At 39.9% G+C, this 25,263-nt stretch overlaps 1 protein-coding gene across 1 annotated transcript; it reads right to left on the bottom strand.

Annotated features, from left to right (window-relative positions):
• Window positions 1-1,968: 1,968 nt before the first annotated feature.
• MPL (MPL proto-oncogene, thrombopoietin receptor) lies at window positions 1,969-24,875 on the bottom strand. Its single transcript, XM_014053445.2, has 12 exons — window positions 24,638-24,875; window positions 18,719-18,848; window positions 17,730-17,911; window positions 15,581-15,735; window positions 13,247-13,403; window positions 10,015-10,144; window positions 8,427-8,584; window positions 8,095-8,237; window positions 5,399-5,555; window positions 5,176-5,263; window positions 4,848-4,935; window positions 1,969-4,056 (listed from the first exon to the last, which is right to left on the bottom strand). Exons 1-12 carry the CDS (start codon window positions 24,735-24,737, stop codon window positions 3,628-3,630), a joined length of 1,917 nt encoding a protein of 638 aa, XP_013908920.2. The 5' UTR covers window positions 24,738-24,875; the 3' UTR covers window positions 1,969-3,627.
• Between the last annotated feature and the right edge of the window lie 388 nt (window positions 24,876-25,263).

Raw genomic sequence — 25,263 nt, forward strand, 5'->3', positions numbered from 1 at the left:
TTGAATGTAAGTGGGCGTGGCTTTGCTACCCAAAGTTTCCCTGGATGGTTAGTTGTCTGGGATGGTTCCTTTATGATTTACATTGTCGTAACGGGCGGAAGTGGCGTGCAGAAGGTGTTGCCGATGTTCTGAACGGGATGGGGAGGGGAGGGGAAGCGTCTCCATGGCGCTTCACGCTATAATTAAACTATTCAACGTTCTCAAATCTAAAGCAAACGGCTTTGGCTCGATGCTTAGCGAAAGGCAGGTCAAACGGAAGCCGCAACTTACATTAGGATAGCTTTTTATTTGATTGCTAAATTTACATTGGTGTAACTGCAAAGCTTTCTGCTTAAGCATTTTAGTTGTAGAAATCGGAAAAAAGATTATATGACCAGAAAAGAGTGTTCGTAAAGCTAATGGCAAGATTTATGGAAACAGACTCGTTTTTTATGAGATTCGTTACACAAGACAATACTGCACATCCTCTCAGATAAGCCTCACTGGATAGTGGAGCTCACCTGCGCTCAGGTTGTGGGTCTCCAGCCTTAATTGGGTTGCAATAAATCTACATTTTTTTTTCAGTTTTCCAAGGAATGGAGCAATGTCCTAAAATGGAGACCTATAATAGATTTTTAATTCAGAAAGTCAATTTGTTCAACTGGTGGGTTTGTTGTTGTTGCTGTTTTGGTGACCAATAGCATCAGCATCTGCACCCTCTATTTACAGGAAAGATCTAAATAGGTAGTATCTACAGGAAAGAAGCTGTTTAGCAAATACAGTTTGACCTCAGCTATTTGAAAAATGGATTCTGACAAAAAGTCCTCTGAGGCGGATGCCCTGCAGTCCTTCAGATGTTGCTGAATTATTTCCAGGGTGCTTTTGCTAGCAGGGTTGATAGAGAAGCTGAAAGTTGTAGTTCACCAACTATAGATGAACAAGGCTTATTACTTGCTATATGTTACTTTTTAAAGCCTTATTCTTACAAAAATGCTCCATCTTTTGCCTTTTGTGCTTTGATTAGTTCATTTGATACTTCTCTTAATCTTGGATGCATTTTTCAAAATTCATTTTCAAAGATTTCAATATAATCTGGGAGTTCTGGACTCATGACTGCTGTTCAAAGAGCAGGTGGCAGTCTTGACTAGGAGAACCAGAGGTGAGTTGCTGCCGATTCGGCCTGGATTGGCCGAACTGGTAGTGGCGGTGGGATGCTCAGCCCACCCACATGAATCAGTAGTAAGGAAGGAAATTGGCAACCCACCTCTGCGGACACCCTTTGTGCAAATGCAGGTTTTGTGCCAGTTATGCCCTTTCCTGGACCAACAATCCCTGCCCATAACCACCTCCCTCCCGTGCCCTAGTCACCTCCCTCCCATCTTGACAATTGAAACACCCATGAAAAATATCCAGAAGCTTCAGTTGGTTCAAAATGTGATGGTGTGCATGGTTTGGTGCAGGCCTAGATGTGCATATGTGTCCTCATCTATGGGAGCTGCATTGGCTGCTGATTTGCTTTGGGGTCCAATTCAAGATACTGATTGTCACTTCAAAGGCCTACATGGCTTGGGACCAGGTTATGAAGGGCCATCTTTTCCCAATCAAATCTACTTGATCCACCAGAGCATGAGGGCAGGGAATGCTATGGGTCCCCTCTCCTAAGGAAGTACATCTAGTGGAACCAAGAAGGGCCTTTTCCATGGTTGCCCTCTCCTTGTGGAACATCATCCCCACAGAGGTGATTGGTTCTCTCTTTGACACTCTTTAATAAGACATGGCTTTGCCAATGGGCCTGGAACCCCAGAGGGATACAGCCCATGAAATGGCTTATTTGATTGTTTTTGCCAGGAAATGAGGGGTTATTGCTTTTTGAATGCCTTTGATTGGTTTTACGTTGGTTTTTTTACCTGTATATTCTTAATAAGTACATTTCTGCGACAACTCCACTGGAGAAATTTAAGTTTATTTGTTATTATATTAGATATAATTGCCATTGTTCTAACAGAATATATCTTTACACAAGGAAAATGGGAATACTTACAATATGCAGTCTCAGATCCCAGTTTCTTTTCTTTCCTTGCTTCAACCTCTCCAAGCGATGAGAGAGTACATTTATATTCAATATAACATCTTCAACTTGGCATTGGAATTGGCATCTCCAAATCTCTACCTGATATTTTATTATAAAAGTGATATATACAGTGACACCTTCAAATAGCTGCCATTTGTATTTTTCCCTGTCAGAACAGTTTTGCTTTCTTCAATATATGGCAGGTGGCTGTGTTCATTCCATTGACTACAACACTGATTCAGCTGTCTATTTGCTTCATTCAAAAACACCCTTTGCTTTGGTCCTTTCTGTGAACTTTCTACTTATATAAGTAGAACTTATGTAAGGACCTCTGAAGCTTTATGTTAGTTTGACCCAAAGCACTTCTGAGGAGCCCAGGAATCTCTGCCATTAATTGCTGTATTATACATCTCATGCACTTAATTTGCTTGCTACAAGGAAGCATCAGAACAGAAGTACTTCTTGTTCTGGCTAGAATAAGCCAACATAATTTACTTATCCTTTACTCCATGGGTGATTCCATTAAATATTGGATTATCATCCTTTTAAAGCAAAATGGATTTTAATAGGTTAGTGAAACCTCTTGAGATGGTAAGAAGTGCTTTTTAACATTACAAACTGTAGTAAATGAGTGCTGTGTTAATACCTAAATTTGATCCTCATGAAAAAAACTTCATTTAACTACCATGAATTACAGCAGTTTCATTATTCAAATAACATTACATTTGTTTACAAGCAATCATGGCAATGCAAATAGTAATAGCGAATCCTAATCTGTACAAGACAGTAGCAATGTGTGCCATACTTAAAATAAGTGAAATAAATCTATTATTATAGTGACCTAACTTAGAGATAAGAGTGGTGCTTATCTCACAAATTGTATTTTTGTGCTCAGCATGGTATATTTTCTATTTAGCTCTATTTCTGGTTATGCTAAGCAGGTGTATTACTATAACCCTTTCATCATTTCCATAAAACATAGTTTGCATGTTTCTTCAAAATGGAAAAAGAATTTAAAATCTTGCTTTTTTTTAAGATGACATACAAATCACTGGGACTCAGTTGAAGAATCACTTTGCTTTTGGAGATCTGTGGTTACCAGATGCAATGTGGACATGTCTTGAGATAAAATTCCACATTCAACTCCACAACACTATTCAATGCCTGGGTTGATAATTTGAGGGCACATATTCTCAAATCCTTTGGCAGTACCCATGGTACCTTCAGCCATCTATCAGAATTTGGCAGTATGATTGCCTGCCATTCTGAAATGAGAAACACAGAAACATTGTAGTGTAATTTTTTTCCACTTTCAAACCAAAGTGAGTCCTGTCTGAGTACAGTTCTAGTCACTTTCCATCGTTGCCTTCCAAAAATTCAAGGTAGCTTTAGGCCATGAAAAACTGCCCAATCTGCTCTAGTACAATCAGCTGCTAAATTCAGTTGGTCTATAAGAAACAGATTTGAAGAGTACTGGCTAAACAGATGCCTTACAATTGAAAATTGTATTGTATTGTATACAAACTTCCACAGGCCTAATAATTTCTCATAGAGCTATCCTCTAATGATAGACACAATCAGCCCATTAGCAAATATGTCTGGTTTGAAATGTCAGTGACAGATGTGTTTTGGTCATCAGAAATTTCCTGCCTTCTTTCTTCTTTAATCTCTGATAGTACATTCAATAAGGTGAAAGGAGTTATTTGCGTCATTGACTCTGAGGTTACACTTAGATCATGTTCCAAGGATTGTGGGAAAGCATTTCCATTATCATTTGTGTCATCAAAGTATTCATTTTCATGGTGGCTGCTTTGGGGATTATTAGAACTCAGCACCATGTAGTGCTGATGGGTAGAAGGCTGGCTGCCCCATTCTGCCTGTTCCGCTGAACTCATATCTAGCAAAGGGTCAAAGCTGGTTGTTTCCAGGGGTTTCTCAGATAGTACTTCCAACAAGCAAGTCAAAGGCACATCCTCCAACATTTTATTGCAAAATAAAGAGTTTACCTAAAAGTTCAGAAAGAAACAATCAGAAATTCAGAAGGCCCTCTGCATTATTCCCTCCCTCCCTGACATTCACTTTATGGGAATATGCTTGAAATAATGTGAAAGACAAGGAAATAGCACTGGGTACTCTAACTAAGAAAAGATAAAAATGAACAGTTTTACCCAGAATTTAGCATGTACTGTACTCTGAATAAGGGGTACTTCTAGGCAGTGATGGGATACAATCAGTTTAACAACTGGTTCAATAATTGATTTTTGAAAGTGCAGCATTCAAAAAGTGACCTTTTAAAGCTTCAAAACTTGCCTTCTATAGAAGTGCCTGTGAGTAAAACAGCTGATGTGCGGCAATCAAATCAGCTGAGCTAAAAAAACAGGGAAATATAGGACAGGAAAGCGCAGAGGCGGAGGGGTGGTGGTGGCAAATGCTCATTGAAACTACCAGTTTGTCTGAACCGGCTGAATCCCATCCCTGCTTCTAGGCACAAGCTAACTTTACCTCATTTTATTTCTGTACATAATATTGTTTCTATCATCACATAATCACAGTTCAGAAATTGGATGGGACTGAAAAAGTCTGAATCTTGGAAAAGTCAGATGAGAAATGGTTTTGCTCATATTATTCCTGAAATCTGGAACAGATGCCCACAGAATGATGCAAGTTTCTTACAAAAAAAGTATATCGGAAGGAGCTAAAAACCAAGAGTGTTCTTCTTTTCTAGTCAAAAGACAGCCTAATTCTTCTTCTAATGACATACTGCATTAGAAGTAATACAATAAAAAGAAAGTCTCACCTGCTGCTGCTTGTCATTATCCTTGAAGAATCCATCTAGGACATGATGTAGGTCTGGAATCTCTGGCCAGAGCTTTAGTTTCACACGACTATTAACAAAGAAACACAGATGGTTGCAAAAGGATAACACCAGTGGTGGGATTTAAATAATTTAACAACTGGTTCTCTGCCCTAATGATTTCTTCCAACAACCAGTTCACCAAACTGCTCAGAAAGTTAACAACTGGTTCTCCTGAAGTGGTGCGAACTGGCTGAATCCCACCACTGGATAAAACCTATACCAAACAGTCTTTTTTTTCCAATTACTGAGCTGCACAGAACTCAGTTACCTGCAGTTGGAGAGGCAGGTGAAGCCCAGTCCCAGCACAAGTCCTGCACACAGCAAGAGTGTAATGGCCACGATCATAATCACTGAATCTGAAGTGGAAGCATAGGATGGTGAATTTGTGGCTCTTCTTTCCCTGAGGCTTAGCAGTCTTTGTTTCATTTGTCGAGTATTTTCTCTCCATATCTAGCAACCTCTCTCCAGTACACACCACTGATGTTGCTTACCTGCACCAGGTGGGACTTCAATACACACTAATTCTGACCAGGTGCTCCAGTCCCCACGGAACTTTTGGCCATCTGGCTGGGTACGCAGCTGAACGCAGTAGCGATCCTGGGTGGCCAGATGAATTTCACTGGTGTTTGAGTACTGCACCTGTAGAATCTACCCAGAAAATGACCCCATCATATTTGCAGTTAGCCCTTGACTTACAACAGTTCATTTAATGACTGTTTGAAGTTACAGTGGCACTGAAAATAGTGGCTTATGACCATTTTTCACACTTATGATCATTGCAGCATCCCAATGGTCACGTGATCATGACAATAGACTCATATTTATGACGGTTGCAGTGTTCAGGAGTCATTTTGTGACCTTCTGACAAGCAAAATCAATGGGGAACCCAGATTTATTTAACAACTGTGTTACTAATTTAACAACTGCAGTGATTCACTTAACAAATTTGTCACTTAACAAATTTGGGGTTCAATTGTGGTCGTAGGTTGAGGACACCTGTACTCTACGAATTAGGTTCCTGGGTTTCATACCCCCAAACTACAGAACAGGTTGTCCTCTACCTGCAACCATCGATTTAGCAATGGAAGTTACAATGGAAAGAGTGACATGTGACTAGCCCTCACGCTTACCATAAACATGGTCATGTGACCAAATTCAGATGCTTAGCAACTGGCATGTGTCTATGATGGTTGCACCATCTCAGGGTCATGTGACCTTCCCAGGCAACTGCCAACAAGCAAAGTCAATGGAAAAACTAGATTTGCTTCAAACCACCTGATTCACTTAACAACTGAGTAATTTGCTTAACAATGTAGCAAAAAGGCAATAAAATCAGGTGCAATTCAGTTAACTATTGCCTTGTTTACCATTGAAAATTATGGTCCAGATTGTGTAATACCTTGAAGATTATTTGTACAGCAGTACCTAGCTATTATTCTATTAACTAGGTCATGGATTTTCCTCTGTGTGAGACACTCCCCATACTGTACTTCATTTACTATAGTATACATTGTAGTAGTGTTGTCCCTTAGATTATGGCATGTTTGAAAAGGGGGAGGGAGTTTTCTTAAAAAATTCTTAAGCTTTTTAAAACCTCTTTTGTTAAGCTGTCTTACACCTCTGGTTGCCTTAGTTGTGTCCTAAGTCAAATACAAAAGTATGGCATGCATTCGTTCCATTCTCTAGTAAAAGTTCCATTTAGACATTATTGCTTGGGCTAGAAGTTCAATCAGTTTTTTCTATGCATTTTCTAAGACTAGTAGATCAGCTTCTTTGGAGAGAGTTGGTGTCCCGTTTCTAGAAATTGTTTTATCTATTTCTGTGAGTATAGTTTAGAACTTATCAAGATGTATCAATTGTCATGGTTATTGACCAAAGTACCCAGTTCAAAATTGACAACATGCTAATATTTCACTTATATATTTTATAGGATTTTAAAAATGTAATAAAGATACATGGCTCTAAAACAACTGAAAAACTTTGGTGGAGTGGATTGAGGCCCCACCTCTTTTTACGTGTGTTGTGCATATAGAATTCATTAAAAAGAGACAATACATAAAAAAAATCACAGAATTGCAGCCTTAATTGTGATTTTTTGGGGGGGGACTCCTCCCAAGTGCTCCAAATTTACTTTTTTCCATTTTTTTTCACATCAACCTTCCTTGCAAATTTCCCTCATAGCAAAAACCTGTCAAAACCTTTCTGCAGTTCATTACCAGTAAATAATAGCATAGAAATACAGATACTGTAAAAAAAGGTGGATGTGAGGAAGTGACAGCAATTTCCGTTATTTATGATATGGAAGCAAGGGTATTTATGCTGCTATTAATGGGACAATGATTTTTTTTTCTTCAGTTGGTCATCTGGAGGAAAAGCATAGATTGGCTGGTTGGTATTTTGAATTCTCTTCTTAAGCTTGGGAGACAAACACTGTAGTAGGCCTGATTCCTGAGGAATTGGAGTATGAATCAGTGGTGGGTTGCCAATAATTTTACTACCGGTTCAGGCATGCTCCCGCACACCACTTCTGCACATGAGCAGAAGCATCCAGGTGGGTGGTGGGCGGAGCCTCCTGGCACCTCTACTACCAGTTCACTTGATCCGGGCCGAATCGGGAGCAACCCACCTCTGGTATAAATCTGTCCTTTATTGCCCAGAAGCTTTCAAAAATCTTCAATTGAAATCAACCTTTCTGTAATTTAAGGCTACAGGTAGTCCTTGCTTAATGACTGTTTTGTTTAGTGATTCAAAGTTATGACAACACTGAAAAAATAACTTTGCAATTGGTGTTCGGCATTCCCACTTATAATGGTCACAGTGTCCCTGCAGTCACATGATTGTGATTCAGGCGCTTTGAATGATCATCAAAATGTCCCTTGATCATGCAATTGCCAAAAAGAAATGTTTACTCTTTTTAATTTGGATCTACTGTATGAAGAAAGCTCTTATATCCCCACTCTCCTTTTATTCTTTGTAACCTTTTTTGTGATATAAGAAGGATATTATAGAGGTTCCCAAATAGGACACAACATTCCAGATGATTCTTGCAGAGTAAAATAAATTTAGAGTAGCAATTTCTTATAGCTTGGAAGCCATAGTTCCAAATTTGCATTACAGAAGCATTTATTTGCAACTGTCTGGCACTGCTAATTGGATATCACAAGAATATCTGCTAGGGGAAAAATACCTTCCATTTTAAGGCGTCCTGCACCGTATATCGTATCTGATATACCATGTGCTCACTTATTTCTTCTAGTGGGGAGGCCCACTCCAGCCTTAGTATATTTCTGTCTATTGAAGCCTTCAGGATTCTTGGGGGAGCAGTGTGCACTATAACAAGAGAAAGGGAGAGAGGTCAGCTTAGCTTCATGGGGGAGCAGAGGTCCACTGCAGTATTAATAGTATTGCATATTTTCTGATATTGATGTTCTTTTGATGCTAGACCAGCCCAGGACAGCTCACTCTTTTGAGCTGAAAGCCCTGATGGTGCTGAGGCCAAGAGATGCTGAAAATTCTTACCCACATGGTACAGTTTGAATGGCTCTTCAAAGTAGCTGACCTCTTGCTCACCCTGGCTGATAGTCACCAGGACAGAAAGGTAATGGATGTTGCTAGGCTGGAAGGTGCATGTGCAGGAAGCAGGATCTTCCTTCTTACATTTGTGCCAGATTTGCCTTCTGCAAATTAAAATGGACAATAGTGATACAATGTTGAGTTGTCTGCTAGAACTATCTGAAGTTGTCTTTTAAACGGTTCTTAAATTATCAATCGCACTTAACACTTTCCTTGATAGTTAATACCCCCAAGTTCTGTTTAGGCTTTCCCTCCAATTTAGGCAATCCCAATAACCATATTGGAATGAAAATGATTAGCGAGATTCATTAAGTTGTAAAACAAAATATCTAAAATGTGTTACCATCACTCCATCTATTCATCATTCCTGTTGTGTTATAATTCCCCATCCCCTTTTATTGATTGTCGTAGGGCATTTGAAATATAGGCCTTGTGAAGAAGATGCATTACCAAGGCCGAGACACAGAAATGAGAGGTGAAACAGACATTGCAGTAGAGCCTCCTCCTAAACCAATGGTGGGATTCAAAATTTTTTACTACCATGGCTTGGTGGGCGTGGCCTGGTGGGCATGGCAGGGGAAGGATACTGTAAAATCTCCATTCCCTCTCCACTCCAGGGGAAAGTTACTGCAAAATCCCTGATCAGCTAGGACTTGGGAGACAGAGAACGGAAGGGGGTGGGGCCAGATAGAGGTGGTATTTACCGGTTCTCTGAAGTACTCAAAATTTCTGCTACCGGTTCTCCAGAACTGGTCAGAACCTCCTGAATACTACCTCTGTCCTAAACCTATTATGGTTTGAGACTTAGTAAAAACTAAATAGGTGAGGTTGTTGTGAGTGGCACAAAGTCAGCCACTGTCAAGCAGCAAAGAAGCAGGACTGATGTTATATCATTTTTAACTGCTGTGTTAGGACTGGAGAACAGGTTTAAGTTGTCATTCAACTTAAATGAAATTTGCCCAGTAAGCCCAGTAAGCTTTAGTCAGCTTCTGCATCTCAGTCTAGCCTATTTCCCAGGGTTGCTACTGTTAAATAGGTAGCTTAGACAGAAGAACTATCTATGCCACCAAAACAATTTGAACATAGGATGGGATTTGCTTTAATTAAATGTTCGTAATCTTGCTTGGTAACCTAAGCTATCAAATATGATTTAGAGCAAAGCCTACATGTGTATGCCTTGTTTAGTATAGTAGTTAAAGCATCAGGCCGGAACTCAGGAGAATGTGAGTTCTAGTCCCAACTTAGGCACAAAGCCAGCTTGAAGACTTTGGGCCAGTCACTTTCTCATAGCCCTAGAAAGGAGGCAATGGCAAAACACTTCTGAAAAACATTGTTATGAAAATTGTATAGACTTGCCTGAGCAATGCCCAAGAATCAGAAACAATTGAGTAGAAGAAAAAGAAATGCCTATATAGGGGCGTGAGAGGTGAAGGACACTACTTGGAATGGTACCTTGAAGAGGAGCAAAAACACAAATTATGGAACAGAACAGGAAAGAGAAGACCTGGTACTGTGCATTTGTCCATCTAGTCACCTTGTGCTGCTGCTGTTGCTTTCCATCCAGTACAAGACGCTGTGAAAAGGGCCAGATCTCAGGGACTTCTTGTTCCACTGGCAGTGTAATTGATACAAGTCCAGAGTGAAGCAGTGCAGACCAATTGCCTCTGTCCAGAAAAAAGAACCGATAGAACAATTTGACAGCAGCTTTTTTTTCAGTACTATTTTATATCCTCACATGCTAAATCAATGTTCTTTGTTTTATATACAGTAATGACCTGTTGTCTGTCTCATCACCATGTTTGGGGAACATAAAATTAAACTCAATTGCTGCATTTTGCCTACAATATGTACTTCCCTGGGAAAAAAAGCTGTAGAGACAAAATGATTATTGCCACAATCAGGTGGTACAAAACGTATTACACACTGATCAGCTGTAATATCTAAACTATGCCAACTGCTGTCTGCTTGCTCTGGACAATAGAAAAGGCAGTGGTAACGTTAAAAAGTCTACTAAGCCTTTTCCTGGCACAAGGACTCCTGTGATACTAGTCACATCTTTGAAAAGGCAAGCAATATTTCTGAACAAGTGTCTTTTGATTCAGTTAATGTGATTGTATATTGCTAGAATCACTGTAAGGAAATCTGACTGAATTAATCTCTCATTGGGTCAAGTGTGTTATGCTAGCAGAACTGTTAGGAAGTAAAAATCCAAATTCAGCAGGGAAGCTGATTTTGAACAGGAACACATGCAAGAATTAATGAAAAGAAGTTAGGCCTTATGCCCTGGTTGAGTTTGCCATCCATATGCTCTCTAATAAAAGGGGGTGCAATGGCTCAGCAGCAGAGGTGGGTTGCATTTAAGTTCAAAAGCGGTTTGCTGGTTGTGAGCGCGCCGCACGTGCACGCTAGCTTCATTCACATATGCCCCTTTAGGAGTGAAACGAGCCGAGGTGGCGCAGTGGTTAAATGCAGCACTGCAGGCTACTTCAGCTGACTGCAGTTCTGCAGTTCAGCTGTTCAAATCTCACCGGCTCAGGGTTGACTCAGCCTTCCATCCTTCCGAGGTGGGTAAAATGAGAACCCGGATTGTTGTTGGGGGCAATATGCTGACTCTGTAAACCGCTTAGAGAGGGCTGAAAGCCCTATGAAGCGGTATATAAGTCTAACTGCTATTGCTAAACGGAGCTTCAAAGAAGCAGGTAATCAAATCAGGCAGCTCCAGTGAGTAAAGCAGGGGTGGCGCAAAACTCAACTGGGCAGCGAGAACAGAGGGAACAAGCCAGAAAGTTAGTTATAAATGGAATCTTTAACACAAAGGAGGGTGGTGGGCCGAGCCAGAGATCAAAGCTAAGGGTTCGTCCAAACCCACACGACCATGCAGCAGCCTACCACTGCTCAGCGGTTGAAGATGCTGAGCTTGTCAGCTGGAAAGCTGACCCAATTGTCATGTGACAGTGTGACTTCCCATCACGTTCCCTAACTCCTGCCAATCTAGCAATTTGGAAGCATGCAAATCAGGGCTGGGTTGCTGCTGGTTTTACTAATGGTTCGCAACCCGCATGCGCACCAGATGTGCATTGCGCATATGTGCGCTGTTCAATGTAAATTGCTCTTTGTGCATGCACAGAACAATTTACAGTGAACTATGCACACGTAGTCACTAAAAACCAAAATGGCGATGGCCCAGCAGTGGCAAGGGAACCAGTTCAGGGACATGGCAGGCCTGGGTCACTGCCAGTTTTGCAACCCAGTCCTGAATTCCACTACCAGTTCAGCCGAACCGGGCTGAACCAGGAGCAACCCACCTCTGATGCAAATGCAAATAGATAAATAGGTACCACTTTGGTGAGAAGGTTACAGCGGTCTGTACGCCTAGGCATACAATCATGCTTGGCCACATGACCACAGTAGTATCTTTGGACAACACTGAGAAACTAAGGAATGGAGATGATCACTGCCCCTACAGTTGGACATGACTGGACAAGAGAAACCTTTACCTTGCTCTCTGATGCTTTTTACTCATGCCTATATACAGTAGCCAAACAGACTCCAGAACTGGAAATAAATATTCATGCCTCTCTGTTCCTTCTTTCAGTCATGCTAGCTAAGCAAATGCAGATTTGAGTGCTCACTTGTCGTGTCAGGATAATCAGTAGTTTAATGCTATAGTTCCTGAAGGAAATGCAACATTTGCATTTCCAGCATTTCAAATACCTCAGTACTGCATCTCCACAGGGGTTATTGAATTATTTAATAGTAATATAGAACGAGAGAATAAAATGTATTTGCAATTCATTATTTCATGGGGTGTGGTTCTTACATATAGGAAAATATCTACAGACCAGAAAAATTTGCAAGTACTGTAGCAGAAATACGGATTCACAAGCCTTATATGTCTACTTTCAGGCCTAGACATGCCTCCTGAAAAGGAAAAAATGATTTCATAGGGAGTTTCAGAATCCATGCAGGCAACAATTTCCTTTTCTTTAATTTCTCATTTTGCAGTAGTAACATTGAAGCAATATGACTCTTGATACACCCAGTTGTAGTACCTGGGGATTCTACTTCCACATAGAAATGGTGTATCCTTCCATGCTATTGCCCTAAAGTCAGGGGTGGGCTTCAAAAATTGCAGCAAAGGGTTCACTGCCCTGTTGCTGGGTAGCCGTGGCCATGGTGGGCATGGCCTAGTTGGCCTCCTGCACCATGGTGGGAGAGGGTATTTTTCTCTCTCTCCAGGCTCTGGAGGCTTTCCTTGAGCCTCTTGGAGGGTGAAAACTGCTTCCGCGGGTTCTGGAGGACCTCCGGAGCTCAGAAACAGACCCATTTCCGGACTTCTAGAACTTCCGATACACCTGTTTTTGCCCTCCCTGAGCCTCCACATGGACCTTGAACTTTCCTGGCATGATGAATGGGCTGCGTGGAGACTCCTGGTGGCAGTGGGGTGGGCATGGCCAGCCAGGGGTGGCATTTGGAGATTTGCCAACTGGGCAAGCTAGAGGATTGCCCGAACAAGTAATGGTATCCTCTTAACTTCCTATTGGTTTGGTAGTGGGAGCGCACCATGCACGTCTGGTGCACGTCTGGTCCTTAATACAGGTGGGTGGGTGGGAGGAGCCTCACGCCACTGCCACTACTGGTCCGCTTGAATCGGTGCAAACTGGCAGAATACCACCTCTGTCCTGAACCCGTGCAAACCCCTAGCAGCCCACCCCTGCCTAAAGTTGCACCATTGGCAGCTGCTTCCTAGTCAACAAGCCACTTACCAGGAAGGTGGGGTGTTTCTGCTGTCACTGCTGTAGACCAGGGTCCCCAGATGCCATCAAGAGAAAGGCCATCAGGTTTGGAGCGAACTTGGATGTGGTATTGCTGCCCTGGAAGTAGATTCTTGAGCTGGCATATATAACTGTTTTTCACTTCAATCTACAATAAAATAGAATAAGAGTTTAAATGTTGGAGGGGGGCTTGTCGTGACAACACAGCATGCAATCTTGGAGCTCCAGGATTGCTGTCGATATCTCTGCTGCTTGACGGTCCTTTTGGACCTAAACCGTCCCATAGAGATGGTGGTAGAGAAGAGCACGTCCTGCTGATCTTAGGGACATCGCAAAGTCCCTGATTGATCCAGGAGAAGCTCTTTTTTCCAGCAAAAGAGAAACAGCCATTGAAGCTGCAGAAGGTTGGGACAGCCCCTGAATGGAAGAAAAGCAGGAGAGAGAATGTGTCGAAATGGTGAGATAAATTTTACTATTAAAGAACACCCAAAAAGACTTGGAGTAAAATTAAAATTGAAGACAGAAGAAAGTAAGTGGTGAATTAAACCTGAATTAAATTTAGTGTGTTATCTTTTTTTATTTTTTTCCCTGGATGGAACTTTACAAATACCTCTTACTTTTTAAATTGGACTGGTTTCTTTTTCCCCTCTTCTTCTATTTTTCTTCTTTTTTCATATTTGTGGATTATGATTTTCTTTCTCTTCTTTTTACAATGCTAGGCTGGATTGTTTGCTTTTAAGCACTTTTTCTTAAGTTCAGAATTTAAAGAGAGAGGTAAAAGCAGAGGAAAAAGAAGTAACACTGCCACCTAGAGGCTGGAGGCTTGGAAATATCATTCTTTTCTTATTTCCTTTGAACATCTGACTCATATCTTATACTTCAAGGCGCCTGATTTTGTTTATTGAAAGGGATAGTGGGAAGAGTATGGATTGTTTATGCAGGTGCTCTTCTGGAATACTATCAATAGCTGGACTGGAGTGAAGAGAAAGCCTTGACTTGAAAGATTATAGTGAACTTCTTTCAAACTTAATAAAAAAAGCCTTGGATGTTTTAGTGGCAATGTTTATAACCTGGAAGAATGGTGCAACATGAAGAAGAAAAAGAATTAATGTTGCAAATCATTATGTTAGAAATTCAAAAAGTACAAATAAGTACAGAAAACATTGAAAAGAGAATGGAGAACATAGAACAAAAAACAGAAAAAATAGAGGGAAGAGTTGAGAATATTTACAAAACGATGATGAAATTTGAGGATAGCATTCAAAAAATTGAAGAGAAATATGAATAAAGTGATAAGAAAATTGTTGTTATTGACAGCAAATCAAGCGTGGTTGGAAATGACAGGAGTGGAATGTTGAAAGGAGAGATTAACAAACTGGAACTCTATCTCAAACTTCAAAACATGGAAGAAGAAAAGGGTGAAAATCTGGCAGAAACAATGAGAGAAATCCTGGCAGAAGCATCGGTGATAACTAAAGGCAAGTGGATGGAAGGAACAGATGGAGGGTTTCGAGTCTTTACAAGATATGCAATGAACAACAAGGTGCCAAGAGAAGTCCACATAAGACTTATTAAGAAAACAATTAGAATACAAATACCAAAAATGGCAAGAGATATAGGACTGCACTACTATTGGAAGGATACAGGATGATGAAATGAAATGTTAGAATAAAAATTAAGTTAAACTTAGTTAAATTTAGAGTATTATGTATAAAATAAAGTAATAATAGTTATAGCTAAATAAATGATTAACAATGGTAAATAATGCATATATATACCCTAGATGGATAATATGAAATTTTATACAAATTGTGAGGACCATAGAGAGGATATTGAAAAGCTTTGTTATAAAAGATAAACAATTCTATATAAAATAGAATATAAAGATGTAATACTATTGGATGATTTCAGGATAATGTAATGAAATGGCATAATATAAATTTATTTTAAATTTAGAATATTTTACATAAAAAGGATATAATAATAGCTATAGTCAAATGAATGTTTAATAACCATAACAATTGCATTCATATATATAAGATTGATGATATGAGTCTTTATGTAAACTGCAAGTGAAGACTATTGTGAGAATGCACAAAAGTTTTGTAACCAATTGACACACTGTTAGGTAATTGGAGAAGGGTTTTTATTTTGTTTGTGTTTATGTTTGTTTGTTTTATGTTTGTTTAAAAAAATAAAAAATTAATACAAAAAATACGAGTCTAAATGTTTCTTCAGTTAGACCATTTTAGCAAAAAAAAGTAATAGAGCAAAAACATACTCCAGCCATTATAGCAAAGCCATTTTCCCCGACATTAACCATACCCTGAATGGTGGCTGAATGGAATCCTCAACACCATAAAGAACCTCATAAATCAAGAAGTCTGCATAGCTGATAGATGGAGGCATCCAATTTACAACCAACTGTTGAGCAATCCCTGGCCACTCAACTGTTATATTTGTTGGTGGAGCAATGAGACCTTAAAACAACAACAACAAAGCAAAACAAAAATTAATGCTCTATGCCCGTGATGGCGAACCTATGCCACGTGTGCCAGAGGTGGCACGCAGAGCCCTCTCTGTGGGCATGTGTGCTGTCACCAGCTGCTCTCCTGGTTTCCAGTGTGCAAGTCTTTGTGTGCACCGGAGCGCCGGAAACCTGAAAACCAGCTAACTAGTGCACATGCGCACACTGGCCAGCTGGTCTTTGGGTTTCTGGCACTTCAGCATGCACAAAGAGCAGCTGGCAAGCATATATGCATGCGCCAAAAACCCAAAGACCAGCTGGCCGGCGCATATATGCGCACTCTGATCAATAGAGTTAGCATTCTAATTTGCTAGAGCAGAAACTGGGAATGTCTGTCACAAATGCACCTGTGCCTCTCTTAGAAGTGATAGCTGAACTTTCTTACAAGATCTACTAATTAATTTATATGACCTCTCCTCTCAGGTTCATTACTCTGGGTGTTTAATAATAGTTAAATAATAATTTTATTAGTTTTCTGAAAAAATCATAAAGAACAACATACAAATGTTCCATGGTTGGAAAAAAAAACTTCACCATGAATAAATCAACACAACCATTGCATGTGCTTGCCATATTTCCAAGTTCCCAGGCCCATCGACAAGAAAAATCCTGAACTGTACAACTGTACAACTGTAATCACATTCTACAGATGAAGGCCTTTTCCCTATCTTTATTTTGCCACCTTCCTCTTCATCTCTGCCTTATCTTTATACAGTTACATTTTAGGGTAAATGGCAAGAGCCGAGGTGGCGCAGTGGGTAGAGTGCAGTACTGCAGGCCACTTCAGCTGACTGCTAGACTGCTAGATCAGCAGTTCAGCGGTTCAAATCTCACCGGCTCAGGGTTGACTCAGCCTTCCATCCTTCCGAGGTGGGTAAAATGAGGACCCGGATTGTTGTTGGGGGCAATATGCTGACTCTGTAAACCGCTTAGAGAGGGCTGAAAGCCCTATGAAGCGGTATATAAAAATCTGCTATTGCTATTGCTATTGCAACCTTTTTCTCTGTATTTCACCAGCAAGATTTGTTAGGCTGTTGGGAATACTAGGAGCAGGGCTTTCTTGGTAGTGGCTCCTCATATTTGGAGCTCCTTTTCCCAGGGAGAAAAATGAAGCCTTGTTACTGCTTTTTTTTTTTAAAGGAAAACAAAAGTCATTTGTATTATCCTATATTTGAATTATTTTTAGCAATAGGTAAGGTTTTTTTTTTTTAAAGCTCTTTAATTTATTAGTGGGTAAATGCACGGTCTTAGCCACATGTGATTCTCCAACCTATTTTTCCCCAATCTTTGCATTTTCTAGAAAACCCCATCAGATCATATTGAAAAGAGTGTAAACAACAACATTTGATACTATTGTTTTCTAACTCTGGGCTACATAAAATGCAAAACAGATGTGTTAAACGTTTGAAGGCCCCTTGTGCCTATTTTGAGCTTAACCATATTCTCAGGTTCCTTGCAAAACTTTAACCCTCTCTTCTGGGAATAGATTGGTGTGAAAAATGTTATCTTCTCTTCTGAGGATATCACTAGGATCAGTCACACCTCTTGGAAACTGATAACTCTATGCCCTAAAAGATTGACTAAAATAAAACCTGCATACTGCTTATGTCATGAAATGACATAAATAAATAAAACAAACAAACAAATAGTTCATAAATATCTATTATTAACTTCAAATAAGAATCTATCTGTCAGTGCGAAATTAGTCATAGTGGTAATTAAATTCAGTTAAATCCATCAGTCTAGCATCTATTCATAAATTCATTCCAGCAATGCTCAAAATTATAATATAGAAATCATGTTTGTACATGACTTGGCTAAAATTATTGGGTCAAATGAAGGTCATAGTATGAATGTGTTTTAGAATGCTGGACTCTTCAAAGCTTTACCCAGTCCTGATCTCTTTCTCTATTTTACATAGTTTATACACTTTTGGAAGAAACTTACCAACAGTGTTCACTCTGAGATATTGTGAGATTATGGTGTGATTACTAACATTATCCAACACTTCAACATTGAGTTCAATAAAGAGCTGAATGCCATAATAGTTTTCAGGAAATATGCAGATGTGGCGCCAACTTCCATCTATATTTTTCATAGAGATTAGAGGACATTCTCGGCTTTTATCTCTGCAGGAGTAAAAATTAAATAATTAGGACTGTGATACTTCCCCAGTGAGACTTAACCTAATCTTTTTCTGAAATGACAAAAGTGAGTTTCAATCATCCCTTTCCTATAGTTCCTAGCAAAAGCACAGGTAAAGGTAAAAGGTTCCCCTGTCCAGTTGTTCCAATTCTATGGGGCAGTCCTCTTCTTCATTTCTTCACTGAGGGAGCCAGCATTGTACAAAGACACTTCTGTGGTCATATGACCAACATGACTATACACCAAGGTACATGGAATGCTGTTACTTTCCCACCAAAGTGGTACCTATTCATCTAGTTGCATTTGCATGCTTTGGAATTGCTAGGATGGGCAGGAGTTGGAACAGGTAATGGGAGCTCACTCTGTCATGTGGCACTCAGGTCTCCAACCCATGTCACAAAGGCCATCTTTAACTGAGCCATCGTGCCCCCATATTTCCTAGATGCCAAAGTAATTTGCTTAAAACTGGCATCTAAGTTTAAATGCCACTACGCGATGGTGCAATGGTTGGAATGCAGTACTGCAAGCTACTTTTGCTAACTGCTGGATGACTGCAATTTGGCAGTTCAAATCTCACCAGGCTCAAGGTTGACTCATCCTTCCATCCTTCTGAGGTTGGTAAAATGAGGACCCAGATTGTTGGGGGCAATATGTTGACTCTGTAAACCACTTAGAGGGGGCTGTAAAGCACTGTCAAGCAGTATATACATCTAAGTGCTATTGCTATTATAAGTGCTTGGGCAAAGCCCCTCAGACAATTTGGTCAGTCTATGTGGAAAGTAACTTCCTACCCTTCGTATGTATAGAAGAATCGATAAGCTCCTTTAACATGTGTTGGCTCATCCCAGAAACAGGTGAGATCTTCAAAGGTTCGAGAAAAGCAGAAGACATCTTGAGCTGTTTTGGTCAGTAGAATAGTTTCTATAAGGGGAGAGGTTTAAAAAAAATAACAAAAAAAAATAGAATCCCAGGTATTATTTTTTTTTATGAAAAGAACAACAGCTATAATCCCCAAATTTATTCAGGGTACTGTATTAGTCAAGATTACAACATCCTCGACAAAATGTTTTTTGGGAGCATGCTTCTATTTTTTAAGAAATCAAGTAGCTTAAAATAGGAGTTGTGGATTTTGTCTATGCATTGCACTAAGCCAATTTTTAAAAACATAGTTTGTTAAATATGCCCAAAGATCTGATTCACATATAAGCACTAAGATGGGTTCACATATTCAATTAAACATATGCAAGCAAAATATATCATGACTTAGCAGGATTTGTTTTTTTATATATGAAGTTTTATTAAAACTTTATTAAAACAAAATAAAAATTAACGAAGGCTAATATTTGGAAAGGAAAAAAAAGAAAAAAGGAAAGGAAAAAAGAACAAAAAGTATGGAAATCAAATCAAATAAAAGAAAAAAGCATTATAAAGAAGTGACTTCTGATTTTCTTTTATAGCACTTATAAATATAAATGTAAAATAATGTTTCCCACAAAAAGTCAATAAGGGGTTTCCAATCATCATTAAATTTAGACAACACACCTATCAATTCATCCTAATGAAAGCAGTTTATTTAGCCATTTCAGAAGTTTCATCATCTTCATTATCCATTTCTCCACTGTTGGTAAAGTTTAATCTTTCCACCTTTATGCATATAATAATATTGTTGCATCGTATATAACAGTGATGGTGAACATTTTAGACACCAAGGGCCCAAATTGTGCCCGCGCGTATGCTCAAAGTGAAATTTGTGTGTGAGCATTTGCATGCCATGCATGAATGTGTGCTCATGCATGTGCAGGCACGCACACATGTGCAGCAGAGACCCGAAGACCAGCTGGCCAGTGGGAAGTGAGGCATCCCAACACTGGCAGCGCAGCAAGAGGTAAGATCTTTTTCTTTCATGAGCTTCTGTTTCATCGTTTGCAGGGAAACAGAAGCTCACGAAAGAAACGCCATGGAGATCTGACCTGGGGCGATGGCACGCATGCCAGCAGAGAGGGCTCTGCATGCCACCTCTGGCACACATGCCATAGGTTCACCATCATGGATATATAAAAACAAATTTCCCCAATTTTTTTCCAGGTGCTTATATCCATCAAACCTAAAACAAAAGATTCTGGTTTCAGTTGTACATGAGTTTTAAAGTATTCTTTGTTATGGTATATAATTGAGTCCAAAATTTTCTGGCTTTTTTACAGGTCAATCTATTTAGCTGGATTTGGGAACACAGTATTCATGCCTATTTGCACAGGGGAAGGTAATGAGTTTCAGGAAGAGAAACATTACAATACTCTTTCTCTTTCCCATTTTCCTTAGGCCTTCTGCATTTATGTGAAAAGATGTGAAAACCCTTTTCTAACCTGCTGCTGGCCATGACAAGTTGGTTGCACTGAGTTGTCCTATTCCAGCTGTGGGTCTATGACAACTTGCCACAGCCAACTCGCTATGACCAACTTGCCATAGCCAACTTGCTGCACCCAACTTGCTGTGGCCAACTCATCATGGCAAACTTGCCGTGGAACAAGAGTTACACTATGAAGAAATAATAGAATAGAATCATTAAAGAAAGGATGCCAAAGGAGGGATGAAGTGAAATGTGAATGACAAAAATTAAAATAATTTTAAAATTATTTTAAATAATTAATTGAATTGTTGAATTGTCCCCCAGCGAGTTGTCCCCCAGTGAATCGGCTGTGATGAGTTGGCTACAGCAAATTGGCCGTGGCAAGTTGGCTGCAGTGAGTTGTCCCCTTGTGGCTGTCAGTAGAACATGCAACATTAGATATAATGGATCAACAAAGTAATGGATATAAGAGAATAGAGAGACTGAGCACCTACTGTCCTCTCCAAGGTGATTACTTAGGTGAACATCTCTTTCCTATAACAATTTGTTTGTTTGTTTGTTTATTGTCTCTTAATAGTTGCTTTGAGGATAGAACGAATGATTAATCCTTTGAAATTTGTTCTTGAAGACTTCTTAGTATACCATGAACACCCAGAAAACAAGCAAAGGAATCATCCATCTAGAGTTTTGACTTGCAGCTCAAATGACCAGGTTGAAATTATCCTACTTCAGACATGTTATGCAAAGTGGTCTTTAAAGATGTCTAGGAAAAATGGAAGAAAAGAGAAGAGGACAAACAGCAGCAAGTTGGACACGTTCAGTTACATGGATGATGGGTGTACAGTTGGATGACCTGAAGGCCAGAAGTGGGTTGATCCCGATTCGGCTGATTCGGCCGAACCGGTAGTGGAATGCAGGCCAGGGTTGCAGAACCAGCAGCGACCCAGCCCTGCCACGACCCTGAACCAGTTCCCTCGCTGCCACTGGGCTGCCCCCATTTTGTTTTTTAGTTACTGCAATTTTTTAGTGACTACGCATGTGCAGTTCACTGTAAACTTTCTGCACATGCACAAAGAACAATTTACATTAAATAGCGCACATGCACACAGTGACCCAGGCCTGCCACGACCCCGAACCGATACCCTTGCCGCCGCTGCGCTGCCGCCATTTTGTTTTTTCGTGACTGCACATGCGCATTTCACTATGAATTGTTCTGCACATGCGCAAAGAACAATTTACAGTGAACAGCACACACATGCACAGTGCACATTGCAAATGGGTGATGGCCCAGGCTGATGGCCCAGGCTAGGGACAGGTTGTCATGGAGAATATCTATGTGGTTGCTAAGAGTTGATACTGACTTGATGGCACTTATAAAAAACAATTAAACAAAAAGCCACTTTGGGGATTTTTCAGACCAATTACTTTTTGCTTAATTTAGAATCTTATGTAAAATCACGTACTTAAAGTCACTGAAAAACATTGTTTTTTTAGTGTTCCATTTTCCTTAGGAACTGATTTGAACTCAGTCATACTAGTTTGTTCATAAAGGCAATGAAAATAATTGTAAATTATAGGAATATTCTAACCTGATAAAGTGGATGCTGATCACTGGATTACTTTTCATGCATATTTGTGTGAAATGGAAAAGAAATGATTGAAACAGGTTGCATTTGTGATGTACTGAAATGACATATACTTGGCATCACTTTCTTTTTGTGGTTGTAAATCTGTGCTTTGTATGATTTTAACTTCTATTGAACACTTGTCCAGTTCTAAACTTGAGTGTCATTGATCTTATGGTATACTTGCTCTCTTTTTTAGGTAGAAATCCGAATTGAAGAAACAATTATGATGATAAACTTAGAGGACATGAAACAAAGGAGCTGCTTATTAGACCCACGTGGTGTGTAGTAAGGGCATGGGAGAACCTTGGTTCACGAACAAAACATTCTAAAATAACAATGTGGTTTTGCGATAAGAGTTTGTTGAGAGCTTGGGGATGAAAGCTTCCTGCTTTAGGGAGATAGAGCTCTCAAGGAAGTGGGGAGGAAACAAGAGGATCCATTACATATTACACACAAATGTAGACCAAAAAAAAGTGCCATACAATTTTGAAAATAGAAAAGCAGTCTTAGAAAGCAGAGAAAACTGATTCCTTTCTCATTAGCAGACGTGCCTGGAGACATTTTGCTGCCTGAATTGAAAGACAATCATCTCTCTCCTCCATCCCACATTTTAGCTGCAGATTGAGAGTATGAACTTAGATTCATATTGATGATGAGACATTGTTTTATTCTTCTAGTGTCTATTATACATCTGAGGACAGGTGAGTAATTTAGGAAGACCAGGGCAAAAGAGAAAGGGCAGGAGCAGCAAGGAATCTGGTACAATTCCAGCATCTTTTGCCAGAGGAAGATTGGTGGGGCTACATAACCAATAAGAAACAGGAATATATCTGTTGCCATCCAACATGTGATAGCATATAGCATTTCAAAGTAGGATTAAAAATATAGCACCTATTTAACTGATAAATTAAAGCATCTAGCGCAATGATGGTGAACCTTTTCACCACTGAGAGTCCAAACCAGATTGCGTGCATGCTGAAGTGCTGGAAACCCAAAGACCACCTGGCCGGTGCGCATGCGTTTGCCAGCCACCTGGTCTTTGGGTTTCCGGCATGCACATGCGTGCCGGCCAACTGGTCTTTGCATGCACCAGAGCGCCGGAAACCCAAAGACCAGGTTTTATGGAACCCAGTAGCCTCAAAATGCATAGAATTATAATATTCAGAATTTCCAGAAAGTTATTGGAATAGTAGTCCAATATGCTGTATCTGAAAGGTAGTAGGTTAGGGAGAGCCAAGTTCAAGAAAAGTTAGGTTAGCTTCTCAGCTGATCTTCAGGTTTCCAGTGCTCTGGCGTATGCAAAGACCAACTGGCCAGATTAGCTGGCAATGGCGCGTGTGCCCACAAAGAGGGCTCTGTGTGCCACCTCTGACACATATGTCATAGGTTCGCCATCATCGATTTAGAGCATTCTAATATAGGGATGCCCCTCAATAACAAGTTTGCAACCTCTGGACTTATGCAGAAAAACAGAAAGGAATCGTCAAGGCACTTTAATAGCAAAGCTTATTTTCACTCTAACCTTTAATGTATTTCATTACATATATATCCACAAGATACACATACCAAATTGTACTCAGGCTCTTTTACACAATCTGTACAGCATCTAATTTGCAGAGTCAATATCTATGTGAATCTTTCTTTTGTTAGCATTTTTATAGAAGCAACATGCTTTTTTTTTAAAACAAGAACTGGATTTAAAGATAAAGAAACATTTATTTACTTGTTTCACAGTAGACAGTGCTGTATCCTAAAGAATCCCTGCTTTTGATTACAATATGAAATAATCAGGAGTATGATGGGGAAAATTTGCTTATTTGCCAATTAGTACATTATGTTTCATATTACAGACACTAGTTTAAACACTTTGGCCAATTGGCTTTAATATAAATATCAGCCATTAGCTCCAAGTTACATTGTCCTATCCCATATCTTTATCCTAATAAACAGACAATATATTTACCTTCATTTGCGAAATAGATTTTCCTTTGGACTAAAGAAAGAGAGCCTTGTGGTATAAGTGAGGAAGGGCCCCTGTAATTTATTGCTCTTGCTCAGTGTCCAACTCTTGTTACCTCTGAATTGCTTTCTCTAAACACAGGCCACAGCTGGACAAATACGTCACGTTACATAAATGCCGAAGGGAACAATTCAAAAGCCTAAAATGCTGCCTCGATACACATTGAGAGATAACCTTTTTTCACTTACAATATTCGCTGAGCTTTTGTTTCCTCTCTGGGCAGCTGCTTTATTATCCTTTCCTTCCAGCATCCCTTCTTTTGCAGGTTATCACTAACTCTCAGAGTGGAACAAGGACATGTTGATGATGTCGTAAAATTGGAAAGAGAGCTAAATTATATTAACTGATGGAGTTTTGTTTTCAGTTCTCCCACATTGCTGAAAGGATATAGAAACCTCTCTTTGCCAGATACAGATATGTTTGAAAAGTGAGTGTGCCTAAGTTCAGTTTAAATAAATAGGCTGTTTATCCAGAAAAATTCTCTCAAATGGATTTCCTAGTTTCAGAGTTATGTCCAGAAATTAGCAATGTCAAATAAACTGATTGAGATGCTTCCAGAAATGTTCATTCTCCCTTCCCAGAACTAACTACAGTTCAATAATTATTTACCCACCTGGGCTATATTCTGCATTTAGATTTGCAGAACCCCAGAAAAGCAGCAAAAATCCTGCTCTCCTCATAAACAAAGGGAAGTATAACAAATGTTTATCCTTACCTTCATCTGTAACAAGGACAAAGTGGAGCATACGTAAAATGGTGAGCAGGAGCATAAGAAGGAAAGGAAGTGGTGTCATTGAGCACAAATTGACTGCCATTCTAACGCTGATCAACTGTCACTGGTTTAGGTATGTAAACTGCAGCTGAGTATGATCACATAACCTGATCATGTGGTTATGGGCATCTAAATGCACAGGAGGTCTGGACACTTGCTAAGCATGGTGGGAGCAGTAACTGTTCAAGCTGATGTTCCAAGGCTGAACTCCAAAACTCTTAAGTCTCTGCTGTTGGACCTCTGTAGCGGAAACTTATCTGTAGAGTGTCAGCCCAGCTGCTTAGTGGAAACTTTGGTAAAAGCCTTCTATAGTTCCAGTCTTCTGCTACTTCCCCAGCCCCAAACCACCATGCCATGGTCTGCAAGAGGGGAAACCCTGCCTGGAGGCTGTTGCTATCAGATAGGGTGAATGTCCTGCCATTGTGGTGGTGCCTTAGAGGATAAACATCCTCTGACCCCACAGGGGATAGTATGAGGGGCAGGCAAGTGTTGGTGATGGTCTTGAAATAGAAATAATCCATATAGGCCATCAACCCTCATTAGTGAAAGGGGACACTCTTTCCCCACTA

This window comes from Thamnophis sirtalis, unplaced genomic scaffold, assembly GCF_051295495.1.
Source record: "Thamnophis sirtalis isolate CommonGarterSnake01/CBP01778 unplaced genomic scaffold, rThaSir2_p1.2 scaffold_7, whole genome shotgun sequence".
Classification (NCBI taxonomy): Eukaryota; Metazoa; Chordata; class Lepidosauria; order Squamata; family Natricidae; genus Thamnophis; species Thamnophis sirtalis.